The 19,110-nt window shown below is 34.4% G+C and overlaps 1 protein-coding gene across 1 annotated transcript in view; it reads left to right on the top strand.

Moving 5' to 3' along the window:
* The window catches only part of EML4 (EMAP like 4), a 134,140-nt gene that overhangs the window by 54,757 nt on the left and 60,273 nt on the right, over positions 1-19,110 (top strand). Inside the window, exon 2 of the mRNA XM_058165250.1 lies at positions 10,557-10,739. Within this exon, the coding sequence (XP_058021233.1) occupies positions 10,557-10,739 (183 nt within the window). The remainder of the gene's footprint in view (positions 1-10,556; positions 10,740-19,110) is intronic.

Genomic DNA, 19,110 nt, shown 5'->3' with positions numbered 1-19,110 from the left:
ATAAAATGCAATCATTTGCAGTTTCTATTCCTTTTGAATTTAATATTTATAAACTGTTTTCTCTTAATTAACAGATGCTAAAATATTTCAGTACCAATCTGTTTATGTATATCATTAGTTCAATGTTTGTAGATGGAGGAAAGTTAGCTACTTTATTATTATGTTCATCACAACATTTGAAGCGACTTTGAGTGGCTTACAGTAAGATAAAAATCTTCAAATATCCAAACAATATACAAATATCCAAAGAATTTTAAATAGTACAATGGATTAAAATTTCAAAAGTTAAAACAGCCTAAAAAAACATGGGTTTGGAGGGAAGATAGGTGAGTTGCCTTTTCTGTTTAACTGTTCACCTCCAGCTAACAACTTCTCCTTCACTAATCCCATGCCAGCCAGCATAACCAGGTTTTAGGCCTTTTTCTGAAAGCTAAAAGAGAGGTAGTGGCTCTTACCTCCTGTGGCAAGATGTTCCAAAGGGCAGCAGCTGACGCATAAAAGATTCTTCTCCTGAATCCCATCATCAAATTTCCTTGGCTAATGGGATTTGCAGTAGGCCTCTCCTGCCAGGACTAGTTGGGTAGGCTGATCCTATTGGGAAAGATGATGGGGAGTTATTACTATCAGTATGATGATGATAACCAGCTATACATCTCCATTCCTGGCTGGGCAGGTGATGCTGTTTTTCTGTTGTCCGAATGCCTGGACATGGCTCATCCTAACTGGTGGAACATCCCACACTGGCAATTTAGCAGGCTCCCACCCTTGCCTGGAAGAGTCACTGTCAATCCTAGGCAAACCAGACAGAAAACAACAAGATGAACAAATCCTACTTTAAATATTGTAAGGTCATGTTAATAGAATTTTGCAAGACTGAAGTCCCATCTCAATTTTTTAACTAATTGATCTATTAGGGTAAAGCTTTCCTAATTTTTTTTCTGATCGTTAAGTGACTGGGCTCCTGCTTCTCTTGTCTAATTGTTTCCTAAACAGTATCTCCTCCTCTCTTTGCCCAGGGTCACTCATACATTCTTAAAGGCTACAGCCTTTAAGACCTGTTTTTTTACTGAGGTATTAGGATTATATAGGTAGATATAGAAGGAGGGCAACCGAGCCTCTTAATGGGCATCCCAAAGGGTCTATTAAGCACACGGTTCTTGTTTTACTGTTTTTACTGTTTAATGATAGTTTTATTTATTGGTTTTATTGTTGGGAGCCACTTAAGTTGCTTGAGATGTATGGCTATGTAAATATTTTAAATAAATAAACAATCTGCCATTCAGAAACATAATTAGCAAATTTAGGAAAAAGTAAATGATGTTTGCAGAAAAATATAAATTGGCTAAACAACAATAGTAATTGACAGTAAAAGCTTTGCAGTACATCTGAATTTGAGATAAAACTGGTAACATTAAAAATTCTGTGGAATGTTTCCATGTTCCATAACTGAGTAATTAGAATATAGTACTTCATTTCCTGGAATATTTCTAGGAGCAAACTGGATAAACACTATTAGAGAAATTTTATCATTCAGATTTTATGTGGCTAGTATTTGGCTACAGTGCACACTGTTTAAAAAGCAAACGTGTCCATCATCATAAGACGGTGAAAGGATGCTAGTGGCAGAAACAGCAGTGGTAATGAGATTTACAGAGCAGGTCCCAACTTGTAGTAAAAATTTGATCTTGCTGACTCTGAATAATATTTCTTATTGTTAATATGGTTGCATACTTAAATATTATGTGTAATTCTTTTATTTAAGCTAAAAGTTTTTTTAAAAGAAATATAGGTACCTACAATATCTTGAAAGCTGCAGAGTTGGACTTCCCCTGTATGGGGGCAATGCCTAAACATTTTTCTAATTTAAATTGTGGTTGGTATGTGGTACTTTTCTATTGTAGGGGGAAAAGTCTGAGCTTGTAAGATGAGAGAATTTTAACAGTGCGGAAGCTACATGGAGTTCCTGAGAGAAAAATGATTGGACGCATTTTCTTATTCTTGTCTGATGGTTTAACAAATGGTTTGAAACATTTTTTATGAGAACCATTGTATTCCTTAATTAATTAAGGTAAAATATTTTCTACACAGCCTCCAGCTGTTCAAGATAATAAGGTTGCCATCTGAAGAAAATTGTAGGTGTACCTGAGTATTAGAGATCATCTACAAACTGTCTACAACTGATGCCCTTTTGATGTGTTTGAACTACAACTTCAGAATGTCATACTTTTGCCCATACTGATTTGTAATTTGGGAGGGGTATATGTTAGCTTGGTATATTTCAAGAAGATCAAGTTGTGGATAAGGGTGAAACATGAGAGAACTTGTTGAAGTCCTGAATGGACTAGAGGCAAAGCTGAGTTAACAAATGTGCTAATTTCTAACAGGTTATTTTGATTGCCTGGGCAAATAATTTATTTTCTTCCGTGCCCATTAAAACTAGTTTTTTTTCATAAGGATTAGTATAATTTATTTTTAAATACATGACAAATAAAAGTGGCACAGAACAGAATAAATAAAAGATATACCAAAGTTAAGCAGTAAGTAAACTTTCCTTGTAACATAGTTCAGTAAATGGGAAGCATCACAAGTGCAGGAGAAAGTTTCTTTTCTTGAGAGCTTTGACAAAATAATATGCATATGAAAAACAATATTTATTTTTCTTAGATGTATTCTTAGATTTATAAAGTGGCTTTTCACTTTGGACAGCACTTATGGCATTAACAAATTTAAAAATAAGGAAATATTGAATGTTGAAAATTCAGATAGAATGCTAAAATCATTTAACAATTAAAGAAGTAATGAAAAACATTTATCTTTACATATTTTCTAAACACTGTGAGATTGGAAGCCAATGCATGTAGCAGCCTCTCCTGCTTACAAGAAAGACCTGAAAAAGAATGTGTCTTCAAGAAGACCTTTCTTGCTTAGTTTACACAAATACGAAGTGTAAAAAGCATTCCATTAAACTGATTTGGACTTCAAAGGTAAAGTCACCCAATTGCAAAACCACTATACAAAACAGCTTGTACATAATAAAAGCAAGAAACAAAATGATTAAATAGCTATGTGGAGGAAAGATAGAAATGTCGATGACATTTCAGTGTAGGTTTACAAATTGTTTGTGTTTGCCAGAAGATCAAGATTTTTAAGAAATTATTTATAGTATAGTAATTGTATAGTAATCAAGACATGTCTATGGAGATTCTCAGTCATCCAGATCATGGTTGTCCCAAAGGTGATTTTTCAAGAGGCAGCTGGACTTTCTGATTTTTCTTTGAAGACATTTCGCTTCTCATCCAAGAAGATTCTTCAGCTCTGACTGGAGATTCCATTCCCTACCATCCAGTCAGAATAAGCTTCTTGGATGAGAAGTAAAACGTCTTCAAAGAAAAACCAGAAAGTCCAGTTGCCTCTTGAAAAAGCATCTTTGGGATAATCAAGACATGGTATAACTAAGGTGTGAATAGTCATTGCTGAATCCAGCCAGAAAGAGACACAGCTAATGCACAGCTAGATATAATTGTGCAGAGGTGAGGTCTTCATTGTCACAGCTGTTGCCTGCAAATCCAGTGACAGAGTATGAAGATGCTCTTCCTGGAGAGATTCTGTTCTTTCTAAACGGGTTGTATGTCTGATACCTGCTTCCAGTGGCATGTCTGTCCTGTCGGGATTTATTTTCAGTTTGTTTTTTCATGTCCATCCCATTAGTCATGCATCCCATTATTGCCCAAGGATACCAACTGTTTCCTTGGAACTGGATGATAAGGAGCAATAGAGTTACAAAGTTCTAGATAACCCCTCCTAGCAATATGTGGGACAAGGTTCATTACAACTAAGAAAATATAAAAATGTTTTACATTGGGGTTTGTAATCTACAGAGAAGGGAAAAAAATATAAGCCATTTTTCCTGCTAATGTAACTGGTTTCAGATATTACTGTTAAAATGCTCTTGATTTCTGATTTCAAGTTTTTGTTTTCTTGAATGTCACTGAGAGTTCTTTGGGATTGGGGTAAATTGAGCACCATTCAATGAAGAATGAATTAATTTAATGGTTGAAATAGTGAAGATATGATTGTTTGGTTATGAAGCCCAGAACAAAGTTTACAGTATATAGCATGGTGAAAGGGGGTTGTGACACTTGAAAAATACTGTATTCTGTTATTGAAGATGGTGCCAGTATGAAAAGAATCAGTTATCTAGAAGACAAGACCCATTCCTTCAGACTTTACCTTTACCTTAGAGAAAATCAGTACCTTTTTTTCTTGGTTCTATCTGGAAGACTGAGAACTAAAAAGAAGGAACAGGAAGCAGCATGAAGCAATATATATATTTTAATGTATACGCTTGCAATTTAAGGGGACTTGGACAACCACAAGCTTGGCTGATTGGAGTGCAAAAGATGAACCACATCCATGGCTGTAATCAGAACCTGGAAGCTTTGAACTGTTAGACCTATTATCCAAGCTCATGGGCTGATTAATCCAGGAGGAAAGGGAGCCTCCAGAGGCAGCAGAACAGAGGAGGCAAATAATCCTGGCCATGAACACCTCCACAGTCTGGCCCAGCCTCCTGATGGATTTGGCACTAGATGGTTGCAAAAGTGACAATCTCTGGTGATCTTAGGAAACAATAGGTGACAGCAAGAGTGATATTCCTGCTGTACTAGGAGTCCAGCTGTCAGCTATGACAAAAACACATGAGTTGACTGCTCCCATTTGTTTGTTGTCAGAGTGGTAGCAAGGAGATTGAGCCACTCATATGCCAATTGCAATTGGGACCAGCAACTCCATTATTATTATGTGCTGTAGTTGCTAAGTCAAAAATCACATGATCCTGCTGATCTACAACTTCATTTCCATTTCTGCCATTAAGCAAATCAACAGCATTAAGTGGGAAATCACATGACTGTCATTTGCAATTTCACTTCTGCATTTTCTGCTAGTTGTTTCATTTCTGCATAATCATGTTTATTTGGAAGCCGGTTGTGAAGTTCTCAAATGGTGATATGTGACTGCAGATGCTGCAATGGTCATAAATACACACTGGTTGCAAAGTGCTTGAATAGTGATCATGGGACTGTAGGCTGCTGCATGTAAGGATGGTTGAAAGTCTGGATTTTTTTTCCAACTGTCATAAATTGGAACAGTTGCTAAACAAGGCAGAGTTGGTAAGCAAGGACTACCTTTATTCTCCAAATACCCTGGAGGGGTAGAGTTTTATTTGTCTTTTATAGCGGGTAACCTGGGGAGGTGAGTTACATGATATACCATCTTAGTGTTACCTTAATCTTTCCTGTCAGCTTCATCATTTTGGAATATTGTAAAGTACCTTTCTGGTCATTAAATTCAGATGTAATTCAAGTGATCAAAGCTCAAATTATGAAATACTTGTGATGGTTATTAACATCTACATATTATTCTTCTATTTCCTAATTGTTTCCAGAGACAAGGGTAATTTAGTTTGGTTTTTTTTACATTAAATTAATTAGTAACAGAAGTCAGTTCATAAAAATGTGGTCTGAACTATTAGTATTTCCGTGAGTGAAGAGATCGTCAATCTCTTCCAGTTAGAAGATATGCAGTTTATCCCATTCCTGCCAAGTTCCTGTTCCAACAGTCAGAAAGATACTTTGTAGTAAGTCCAACTGCTGTTTGATAGCATTTCAAGAACATACATTGTGTGTGTGAGAGAGAAAAATGGTACTTGAATCAGCTACTTAGAAAGGGGCTACTTTCATAAAAATGTAAAACATTTCCTGTTTTACATTCATTTTTCAATATGACATGGGTCTGATTTACATTTATATTTTTGCTTAAGATCAAGCAGACAGTATTTAATATTCATAACTAATGAACCTCTGAGAGTAAATAAATATGCTGGCAACTTTTTCATCCTGTTTATAATTTATCGGTTTATAAACCAATACCTTTATAATTATAATTCATGCAAAAATTACAGATAAGGCATTTGATTAATTAGATGCTTTTTCCTTGTGATTTATGTATTGAAAACAAAGCAATTTTTAATGGGTTTTTTGGTGTTTTATGAGTATGATTGCTGAGGTTTCATTATTCAATTAGGTAATATTAGTGCCATCATTTAGGTGATAGTTATGCAGAAATAATGAAAATTAAAATGCTTCACAAATTTCTAAGCCCTACTATATGTGCAATAATGGAATGAAATAGTATTGTTTTTTTAAAAAAAGGCATATATCAATCTAATAAAGGGAATTTCACAGTCTACCAAATGTACAGTTGAAATCAGCTTTTGACAGCCACCAAATGTACTGAATATTATGATTTTATTAAGGGTAATACTATAAGAACAGGATGGAGTTACTAAAACTTATATAGTTCCAAATGGATAATGGAGGTGAAAAAGTCACAAGATTTAAATACTATTTTTACAGAACAGTTTTAATAGGAAGACAAAAAATACTTTGAAGTTGTTATATACTTGCTAAACTAGATTGATATGAACACTTTAATCAAAATGGTCTTTCTGGTCTACACTACATAGGAATACTGTAACTTTAATTCTTTTCTGAACATTTATTTTCTTGTAGCATTTTTACAGTTGATTATATGTATGCTCCTGGGAGTCTTGAAGAAGTAAGTGTATTCACTATCTATCTAAATAACTTACTTTTATCCGTCATCTTTTTTTTTCTTAGATTTCAATTACTACAAAACCTGCTGCACTTATTAGCTAATGCTTTAGATCAGAGTCTAATACAAAACAGTTGCAAATAACAGTGCGTTTCAATAAAACAAACAAGATAAAATGAAGTCAAAATAATGCCACATTTTAGTACAGTCTAATCAATAGACAAACAATTGTATTTTGTATTTGAAGCTTTACTCTGTATAAATAGTGGAAGCTACCAATATGTGGAAGACAGATTAAAGCTCAAGTTCCAAATGGAAGTGCTGTGGCTAGCTAAACCTCCATGTAGCTGCCATCAAAGGACACCCAGCAGCAGTTTAAAATCCAGAGAGCTCCCAAACAGTTTATCCCATCTTTCAGTCAATATGTAACTCTATCTATATCAGGAGTCTCTCCAGCAAGCACTAGTTGATTTGATTATTAATAGTAGGTTTCAGTTTCCATTTATTAACTTTCATCTAGCCCCAAATGGTACCTAAGCATTTGTTTAAGAAACCCACCACTTCTCCTAAATTTTACTTCAGTAAGGTATAGTGCTAGATGTCATTAGCAACTCTGCACCTTAATCATAGAAGTCATTGATTGTACAAATCTACGAACATAGGTTATACCCCGTTTTTTAAAAATAGTTTTTGTAGTTCTATTTTTTTATTTATCTTTTTTTCCTACTCTAACCTTGAAATAGCATTTGGAAGCTACAGGAGTGCAGTGGTGCAGGCAGTTTTTTGGGGCCCCAGAATGGTCCTTGTAATACCACCAGTCTGCAAGTTGCACGGGCTGACAATTTGCTTTCAGGTACAATTTAAGGTGGTAATTATCCTTAAAGTCGTTCATGGCATGGGTCCAGGCTACTTATAGGACTGTCTCATCTCACTGGGATTGGCCCTCCACAACTCATGCCTCCTCTGCAGGCACATATTTCACAGTATAACACCAGATGAGCTTGAGATACTGCTTTTTATGTATTTTCTTTTGATATCCTATTTGTGCATGCCTTTGATAATCACAGGAATAGTTGTATGGACATCTCAGTGTTGTTCATTGGGACAACACTAATACATTTGTCATTAGGACAACTTCTAATACACTAATAAATACCTGGAAGTTCTAATACTGTAAAAAGCTGGTTTTGATGGTCATTACTGTCATACTTCAACCAGTTTAAGGTTCTTCTGAATAAGTCATTAGATGAATATGTACCCCGTAACTTGTTACATTGTGCCATTGCAGCCAAATAAAATGGCTATCTGGAATAGATTCTTGCCATCAAAATTTGATGAAATCAAAGAGAGAAAAATTCTATTAATTGCCTGCAACTAAATTATTTGACCTTGTTGTAAAGAGGGAGTTATTCCTAAAATGTCACATTCACATTATGCATTTCTTTTCATTTAAAAAAATATACTTGAGGTTTTATAAATAGTATTTGCTTTTGTACTAGCATTTTAGATTCATTGTCTTATGGCCAAATCACATAACTATTTTCTATCTGTCTTAACATGGCTATAATTATTATACCAGCATAATACAACATAAACAGATCTCTTTATTGTGATTCATTGATTATGTGCCATGAAATCTGTCAACTGTTAGCAATAATGTAGATAAACCTTCTCCAGGATGATCTATCCCCAACCTAACATCTCAGGTTCCAATGTTCTAATCTATTTTGCTGCTGGTTGTTCTCTTCTTCCTTTTTCTTCTATCTTTCCCAACATGGACTTCTCAAGAGCGCTACTATGTGTCCAAGTTATGTAATTTCAACCTGATTATTTGTGCCTTGAGTGTGGATTTTGGATTGATTTGTTCTATGATCCATTTGTTTGTCTGTCCATCGTATTCTCAAAATCAAAGTTCAAGATACCAATTTATTCTATCTTGCTTCTTCAAAACCAAATTTTCCTTTCCATAGACCATTTCAGGGAAAATTTGCCTACATGATTCTGATCTTTGTAGGTCTAGCAGACTATCAAAACATTGAAATATTTTTTCCAGTGCCATTATTGCTAGTCTGCAGCTAATTGTTCATAATCAATCCTAAAATGCAGAAGCTTCCCACCATTTCAGTCTCTTAATTGTTAGTCCTAGGGCAGATTACTACAGATTCCCTGAAAATAAGACCAGGTCTTATATTAATGTTTGGTCCAAAAGACGCATTAGGTCTTATTTTCCAGTTAGGTCTTATTTTTGGGGAAAACACAGTATACTTGCTATTTGTTTGGCTTTATTTTTAATCTCAGTCCCATTTTTTTCACTATGCTGGAATTTAATGACTAGAGTTTACATTTTTAGCTGTCACAGTAGTGTCATAAGCATAGGCTATTGTTGATTTTTCTTTCAATTTTTAAACCACACTTATCTTCTATTAATATATTTTCCTTCTATAGGTTCAATAATAAGGAGACAATATTAAACTTTGATTCCTTCCTTTATCAATCTGGAACTAATCCATTTTGTCATATTTTGTAGGTTTTGTATGAGGACAGTGAGATATTGTGAGATTCCCATTTTCAGCTCAACATGGCTGACACAATAGAAGGTCTTTCTATAATCAGTGAAGTGCATATTAACTTCGTTTTCATATTCTTTAGCTTTCTCAATTATCCAGAATGTACCAGCAACATCTTTTGTTCTTCAGCCTTTTCTAAAATAATTGGAAACACTTGAAATGTCCCTTTCCATGGAGAATAGTATATACAGTGTTCTAATCCAGGGGTGGGCAATTAATTTTCCCAAGGGGACACATGAGAAAGAAGTATTGTTGTGGAGGGCCAAACCAATGTAACTTGATTTGATGTCCTCAAACTCCACCACCTCAACTCCTCAAGCTGCTACAGACAAGGGGCAAATACTGCGTGGGCACAGAAAAGTGCTTTCTCTCCTTGTTCTCCTGCAGCCACCAGGCGACTGAAGGAGTACACTGCAAGTGCATAGAGCCGGACTGACTGGGTTTCTTCTCCTGCAGCTTGCTTAGTTACGTTTGATTTCTAATTTTTGATTTATCTCATGCGAGCTAGACAGGAACAGCTAAAGGGCCAGATGCGGCTGGTATGGGTGTAAAATACCCAGGTCTTCTCTTATCTGTGTTGGATTCTACCATGTAAAATTAGGGATATTATATACCAGTTTGCATATTTTGTTAAGTCTCTTGTTTGGTACCCCTTACTTTATTTCCTATAAGGCCTTTTTGGGGTTGTGTGGGTAGAAGCAGTTGCATGTAGGTGCTTAATGTAAGATATGGGTTTCAACAATTTCTCACATCTAAAGGAGAAGTTTACAGAAGTTTGACTGTAACCCTAACCCTTGACATAACCCTAACCCGTTCCACTTATGACTGTATGACTGTAACTTTGTTGCTGGTAATCCTTATGATTTATATTGATATATTGACCATCATTTGTGTTGTAAATGTTGTACCTTGATGAAGGTATCTTTTCTTTTATGTACACTGAAAGCATATGCACCAAGACAAATTCCTTGTGTGTCCAATCACACTTGGCCAATAAAAAATTCTATTCTGTTATTCTATAGTTCTTCTAAATGTTGCCACATTGGCTGGGAATTCTGGGAATTACAATCCCAATATATTTGATGGATGCGTGATTGCCTCTATAATAATGATACTGTAGATGCAGATGCCAAAATATGTCCAAAGTTCAGTCCACTTTGAATAAAGTTGAGACTTTAAAACTTCTTTTATAAATATTTTCACAGATTTCTCAATTTTATTATGTTTCTCTTATTTCTGTTATGTAGATTGATTGTTTCTATTTTATTATTGGTAAGCATGAACTTTTATTTTGATGGAGCAACATAAATGTACAAACAGTTCTCTTTTAGAAAGTTATGGCACACCTTGAAAGCACCATATCTTTTATTCCCACAGATGATAGCATTTCTGCAGCAAGTACCTCTGATGTCCAAGATCGCCTTTCGGCTCTTGAACTGAGAGTGCAGCAGCAAGAAGATGAAATCACAGTGTTGAAAGCAGCTCTGGCTGATGTAGTGAGAAGACTTGCCATCTCAGAAGATCATGTTGCCTCTGTGAGAAAATCGGCACCTAGTAAAGGTAAAACAGCCCTTCTCTGCATATCTTTTTCATTTAAGATTGAGTGTGTGTCATCTATGTATTATGCGTTAGTGAAGCTCATTAGGCCAACCAATTAAACATTTAATGATATATCATTTCCAGAGTTACAGGTTTTTCCAAACCATGTGCGGTCCAAGTGTGTATCATATTATATCATATTATAGCAATGGTATCTAGCGATTTGACACTCTGTGGAATCATTTTAAAGAACTTCCTCTCTACAATTAAATCATTTTCAGTAATAAACATGAAATAAAAAGAAGAATGGCTACACATACAGTGAATATTTTGTTTTATTGAATTTTGTATATATAACCTTGCCAGTAAAAAGAAAAAAGGTATAAAATATGGGGGGGAAACCAATGGATTTTATATAAAAATATTGGGAAAATAATTTTCGTATATATTAATCTGTCATGGTGCTAATTTATCTTCTTTGCAGATTCATGTTCAATAATATCAGGCCCAAGCCCAAGTCAGACAGCAAGATCCATTCAAGTTCAATTGCTTATTAGCTTATACCTAATGGCCAGATCAAAGCTATAACCTTCTTTTTTTTTTTTTAATTGAAAAAGTTTTACAACAACAATTAAATTTTTCCCCCTCCCCCCCTCCCTCCAAAACCCCCCTCCCCCCCCGGACTTCCCGGAGCAAACACAAGGTATAGTTCATTAAACAAAACAGTCATACATTAAATTTTTAAAATCTAACACAATTATAATCCTTCTCTCTCACATAACCTGACTTCTTCCATTAAAATCAAAAACAACATCCTTCATTCAAAGGCAATCCGAAATTTCTTAATCTGATATCTATTTTAAAGCTATAACCTTCTTAACTACTACCCTGTTTCCCCCAAAAGACATCCCCTGATAATAAACCCAATCGGGCTTTTGAGCCCACGGCAATAAGGGTTATTTCAGGGTTCAAAAAATATAAGACAGGGTCTTATTTTCGGGGAAACATGGTAGATATGAGAAACGCGAAATGTTGAACATCTTCCTCCAGTTCAAGTCTGAGCAGTCTGTTAATTCAGGTCTCTCTCTAGGAAATCTTTGTATTGCCAAAGTGTCCCACAGTCCTGCAGGTGCGCATTCTATCATAACAGCTAGATTAGTCAGTCTGCCTTTGCTCATCTAGAGTTATCTAGATTTTTCCAATGTTGGCAGTTATTATTTTAGTGCCACCTTCCATTGCAGTTCTTGCATTGAAGGTAAGATGAATCCACCTGATTTCCATAATACCTACAAATTTGTCTCCTGTATAGATTTACCAATATCAGTATGTAAGCTTCCTTGAAACCATGAGTAGATCTCCTATTTCTAACTGCAATAATAACCTGTAATTTTCTGTCATTTGGGTTGTTCTAAGTAATTCTAAATATTTTAGATATTATATTCTCAAAAATAGTTAGGAAAAACCTTAAGCATAAGAGTACATTTGGCAAAGATTCACAAAGATTCCACTTTACAGTAAATTCCAGAAATTGCAATACTATTCATATTTTTGTTTCTTTAGAATTGACTCTAGTAGCTTCCTTTTTTTAAAAAAATTAATTTATATTGAAGAACTTTTTCAACAAAATTAAAATAGTACAAATTTTGAATCAAAGAATGAAGAAAACTAATAAATTTTTTTAAAAAATATAGAAAAAGAAAAAATATATAAAAAGTGGTTTCTGATTTTCTTGATAGCGGTTATAGATACAGTTATATTTTATCCTCTCTTCTCAGGTTATGTAATAGTTGGCTTCCTTCTATAAGTTACCTGATTCTAGTGTCTTTCAAATATCTCCACAGTTGGAAAATTTCCATTAAATACCCTGACTTTGTGCTAGCTTTTGCCACATTAGAGTAGAGTAGAGTAGAGTAGAGTAGAGTAGAATAGAATAGAATAGAATAGAATAGAATAGAATAGAATAGAATAGAATAGAATAGAATAGAATAGAATTTTTTATTGGCCAAGTGTGCTTGGACACACAAGGAATTTATCTTGGTGCATATGCTCTCAGTGTACATAAAAGAAAAGATACGTTTATCAAGAATTCTAAGTACAATACTTAATAATAATCATAAGGTACAAATAAGCAATCAGGAAACAATCAATATCAATATAAATCGTAAGGATACAAGCAACAAAATACAGGAAGGTGATGGGCATTATCAGCAAACAGTATAGAAAAAAAACAGTTGCTTGGTTTTGAATAAAGCTTTCAATTTCTCAATAGTTTTTCACCATTTGGTAAAGATTTATAAAACGTGAAGAACCTTGAAACTTCCAACGCTACCCCCCCTAAAAAAATGCACTCTCATTGCTGTGTGGTATCCTGCAACTGCCTGCAGGTGCTGAATTGTACCAAGAGCTCACTGATGTGCCACTAGCTCCAACTCTCTGGCTGTTCTTGCACTGCTGTCCTGACCACCAATTACTAATCTTCATAATCTCAGCTGCTTAGTAGTTGAAATAGAGACACAGATGCAGCAACAAAGCCAGATACAGGTTGCTGCTGCCAGACTCCTTGTCTTTGGCAGTACCACCATATTGCTTGCACATGGGGCCATCTGCTCATCCTCACCTGGTCTTTGCTATGCCATAATATGATATTCTCCCTAATTTGGTGCATTCCAGATGTTTTTCTGTAAAATCTTGCTCTCTCCTTGGTGAATGAAAATATTGTATGCTAGTAATGGACAGTGCAGTAACAGGACATCAAGTTGAAAGAAACTGATTCAGGATCATCTGCAATGGGGCAGTTAAGCTATATGCAGAAAAGATGTGAAAGTTTACGAGAGAGAGAGAGAGAGAGAGAGAGAGAGAGAGAGAGAGAGAGAGAGCAAAAATAATTTGAGAGAAGTTGTCTAACAAACTATTCTTCCCATATTGCTATTGTTGCTGTTGAAATTATAGGAGCATGGGCAACATCTTTTTAATGACTTCCTAAGGGTTTCATATCTCAGCTGCAAAAATCCAAAAAAGTTATAGATGGCAGCAAGGAAATATAGAGAAGTCTTTTCTGCCATCTAGCAATACGACACCTTTACTACACTTTAAGTACAGATTTTTTTCTATATTATATGTAGACTAAATCTTGGATAATTCACAAATAAAGAACACGTTTTGCTAAAGAACTGTGACTTTTCCTCTAATGTCTGAGAATCATTTGCAGTTAAATAACCTGGGGATAGGATTAAGAGAAGAAAGAAAGTACTTTTAAGTGGTAATTTGCCTTTGTCTAAAAATTTAAAAATAGGTATCTTTTGCAAAGATTGTGATCAGGCAGATGTTTCACCTTATATTAATAGCAGTGGTAAGAAATTTTATTTCCTCTAAAATGACTTTTAAAAAATATCCACTCTAGTTCTCACTGGCCATTTTCTAAAGTTAGTGGCATAATGGAAACAGAAAATAGTTTTTCACAGAAATTGTTTACAAAGAAAATTATACCACTGCTGGGATGCTAGTTCCTCTTTCTAGCTTGATTCATGAATGTACCTCTCCAAACAGCAAATCAAGGAAACAATTTGCAAGAATGTAATAAAGAAAAGAAATTCTTAGTACATTATTGGGTAGCTTTTATTCTACCTTTTCCTAAAGCATTAGAATGCCATCAAATGAATTCAAACCTCAAATAAATCCAAGGCATAAATCGATGCCTTAAAAAGTATAAAGGACAGTATATTACAAAGGTCATTTAAATTGAAATCTAATATATCTGAGCTCAAGTATTGTAGGAATAGAAGTATCAGATGTTTGATACTGACATATTATCACTGATACAGAACTATGGTGGCAGAGTGGTTAGAATGCAGTACTGCAGGCTACTTCTGCTGACTGCCGACTGCCAGCAGTTTGGCAGTTCGATTCTCACCAGTTCAAGGTTGACCCAGCTTCCATCCTTCCAAGGGCAGTAAAATGAGGATCCAGATTGTTGGGGCAATATGCTAACACTGTAAACTGCTTAGAGATGGTTGTAAAGCACTGTGAAGCAGTATATAAGTCTAAGTGCTATTGCTATATTATCAGTGACTGATATATAATCACTGAATTTCCTTGTTGATGTATTTCAAACATTCAGCCACTTACATGGCATGCTGTTCATTTTTATGGCATATTTTAAGCCTGATGGTCAGCAGTAACAAGAGAAAAATAAAAATATAAGTAAATATCCAATGCTATTTAAAAAAACAAAACACTGTATATAAGAAAGTATTGAAAAAAATGCACATTTGGACATGTGCATCTATTTGTGAGTAAGTGAGTGGGAGAGAGAAAAAAGGAGAGACCGGTATAAGTTTATACATACTTGGTTTATCTTCTTAAAAATTTTTGCAATATGTAATGCTTTAGATTTTCATTTAATAAGGATCATATATACATGGAAGAAAGTAGTTATTGAGCAAATTGGTATGTTTAATGAATTGGTGTGTTTAATTTCCAAAGCTTGCCTAGCTATTTTTTTCCTTGGTGGTAGTATTCATGGTTAACTTGCTTTATTCAGCCACAATAACATTATAATGTATTACATATATGGAAGTGAATTGTATCATTTGTATTATTTTACACTTCTACTACTGTTTAAGTTTCAATATTAATATTTGGATTGAGAGTAGCTGGATATTTTTAATTTAATAGAACATTGGTGAACAATGTGTCATAAAACAAAGGGTAACTACTTTGTATGTTGTTTAATAAGGGGGAAGAAAAAATGAAAATGAAGATGACACTATAAGTGAACTTGGCATGTAACAAGATTGCTCTTATAAAAGCTACTATGTTATTTTAAGAGCCATTTACAGCATTTTAACATCTTTTATTATTGGCAGTAGTTACAGTGGAATTCTCATTCCAAAATACAGAAGTATAATAACTGTTTTGGGTTATTAATTAAACTATTTCATCAGACTATTTCAGAAATTTTAAAATTGGTGTCAAGCAACACTGAAATTATGTGGGAAATGGGGCATCTCATACACCTGGTAGATATATAAGATTGCATATTAAACGCCAACTGCTATTTTTAAAAATCTGGGCAATGTTTACATTAGAGGTATGCCAAAATTAGATCTGAAGCAGGCAGAGATGCTTCAGAATCAGTGTAGGCATTCTTCCTCTCTGCAGCTCCTTAGAGTTGTACCTTTTCCTAAGCTTCTCCTCCATTGGATGTTTTGGTATGTGTCCATCCCTTTGCATCATAGGAGATCAGTTCAAAAATACTATTATAGCTGTATAAAGCAAAGAATTAAATAATGACTGTGGCAAAAGAAAGCAAAGATCACTTTGGATTACTAAGCAGTTATCTTCCATGCTTTAGACCAAGATCAGTTAGTATTCCTTTGACACATGCATTACAGTGAGCTCAAATATAGACAGTCAATTAGCATGTTTCTTCTGCTATCATCATTTTAATTATTTTTAGCATATAACTGTTGTAGTTTTTAAAAAATAAAATTAGCTTCCTTTAAAAACTCTGCTTGATCCATAATTTTGTTTGATACATTTTTGCAAAAAACAACAACAACCCATCATTCTCCAGCTTTATTAATAAAGATAATTTTGGCTTCCCAATTATGTTCCTATGGGAAAAAAAGAAAGTTATGAAGGACTTTGTTTGAATATAAGTTATCTTTTATTTACACAGTTGGCTATTAGACAGAGCTTTAATGAAATATCTCTCTTTAATTTCACAGATATTATTGTAGGAAAATTACTACAATAGAGATGGAATTCATTATCTGTAGAAGACATTTTCATTACTTTGATCTCCCACACTTTGACTCTAATCTTAATTACCCATACATAGAAACCCATTTTATATTCAGCTCTAATCTGGCTCCAGTCCTGAATCAAATGATATCAGTGACTGCTATTGAGGCAATTTATGTTTGTATTTGATACACACCCTACCATTAATCCGTTTTTTATACGGAAAGCACAAGAGTGCTAGTCTGTTGTAGTTGTTTCAGGTAATTCAGCTCCATTTGGTGCTTAAGAATGCCCTCTGTAACAGCCACATGCATAAAGAGAGCTATTCATTTATAATGACTCATGGAAACATGTATCATTGGGGCAAATAAAGTTGACCTTACTACATAGCCTGCCTTTAAAATGGTTGGCTTCTCTATGTGAACTCCAGTGACAAAAAGTAGAGATGCTTACTCTTCTGAAATGGCCTTTTAAAACAATGACGTTTTCTTCAGTAATGTATTAGACTTTTGATTGTGGATAGCACAGAAATGTCATGCTCTGGTTTCCCTTCACTTCATTGAGTAATACTTTTTCTTGACTGAGTAATCTTTGGAAGAGTGACTTATAGCACAAAAAGGCAACAAGGAATTCATTGCTATTTGGGGAAGAAACTTGGAGAATTAAAATTATTATAATAATTATTATAATAGAAAAAAAAGTGCAGGACAACCATGACCTGGAGGACTGAGAATCTCTACAGACTTTTAGCTATACAATTTGAGATGAACACCCTTTGAATGATGTGGGAATAGGAATGGATTTCCAGAGGAAAAATTGCAGACTAAAGGAACCAGGAGCACTACTCAGGTGACTCTGAGGACACAGATAAACCTCAAAGTGCTTCAGTGACCCTCTAAAAGAATTCAAATTACCAGCTGTCTGCAAGGAATTTAAATCCTTCCATTCCCCACTATCCTGTCAGAACTGAAAAAACTTCTTGGATAAGAAGTGAAATGTCTTCAAAAGAAAAAAACAAAGTCCAGTTGCCTCCTTGAAAAAACACCTTTGGGACGAGAATGTGTATAATGTTGGCAGCCCATCTATTAAGATTCTACTCTGACCTATTATTTGAAAAATACTGTAAAAATTAGTACTATTTTATCAAAATTTTGTGGACCACATTTGGTTTCTCCATTTAAGCAAACCAGTCTGTTTGCCATCAAGTTGCTGATGACAGTCCTAACATTTCCAGGTCAAGAATGCAGGTGTTAGTTTTTAGCACTTTATCTTAAAATCAGGGTACCTTATTTTTTTGAATGAATTCATTAGGTAAACCCTGTTGTCTAAATTCGGTAGATCAATACTTGAAACAGCATTTTAAATGTAAAGTATTCTCCCTCCCCTTAATTAGATTCCGGTTTCCACAAGCAAGTATTATTATTATTTTTCAGTAGGATAAACTAGCTCTTACATTCTTGGTCTCTTCTTGTTTCTACTGTTTTATGGTTATGCTACAGTTGTTTGGTTTCACATTTTTAATGTTCTATTTTTCTATTTTTAACAACAGCTTTATATTATTTTTATAAGGTTTCATGAACATTAAATGAATAATTTGTATCTATTGGGTAAAATATAGATTAATTTATTCTACTGAGGTTTTTTTGAACTGTGTTTCTTTTTACAGTTTATGAATGCAAAAGATTCTACTATAGAATCCATTAATGTAACCTATTTTTATCTCTGGGGAAACAGCACTCTTGAAATGGATTATTGGGATGGAGAAAGAGCTATTTATCCCTGTCCTTGTTTACGGCAGTCCTACTTCAGATCACTATTTCTCTACAACTGTTAGATGTGAGAAAATAATGCCCTGGTTCTGGGGGCTGTAGGAATTGCAAAAAACAAAATATTGCTGAATATATAATATAGAGTGTCAACATGAGGTATAAATGCTGTTGATAACCTTTTAATGCTTGATTGGAAATGTAGAACTAATTCAGGGCGTTCCCTCACAATTCATTGTTCTATGTATTTCCTTTGATGACAGCTTCTGAGAAGTTGATCTAAAATGATAACACATAAAGAGAAAAGAAACTTTCTTACATTCAAGAGCATATGCTTTTCCATGTCTGGAAAGGATCTACAAAAATTTAATTTGTTAATAGCATTCGGTTGCACTTAGCCAAAAATGCCCTTAATCTGCTTTATAAAAGGGAATAGTCTTGAATCGTGAATTAATTTCACAGGGATCTGTCTGACTTTTAAATAAGAGTTTTCTTGGGAAAATCATGAACACCTTTTCTTTTGGAAGTATCTTCCTAACTTAAAAGTTAAATCTGCTTAACTTTTAAACTTGCTGTTTTCATTTTCCCCCTATATACATACTGTATTTTCTCAATCCTTAAAGACATGCATACCAAGTTCAGTAGAACTTCTGATACATATAATGTACTTTTCTTTATAATTATTATGTAAATAAATATGCACACTAATACATACATGACAATAAATTATCCATTTGGGGTCAAGATGTAGATGCTGTTGAAGCAGTAATAAGAAATAAATTGATGAAATAATAGACATCTGATTGCCAAAATTAGAAATTTTGTCTGCTTTTCAAAATAGGCTGCTAATCTAAAGCTCTGGAGAGAGAGGGCAGGGATTT

This window comes from Ahaetulla prasina, chromosome 1 (assembly GCF_028640845.1).
Source record: "Ahaetulla prasina isolate Xishuangbanna chromosome 1, ASM2864084v1, whole genome shotgun sequence".
NCBI classification, from domain to species: Eukaryota; Metazoa; Chordata; class Lepidosauria; order Squamata; family Colubridae; genus Ahaetulla; species Ahaetulla prasina.
Note: the sequence above shows the minus strand (reverse complement) of the source record. Positions and strands in the feature narration are given on the sequence as shown.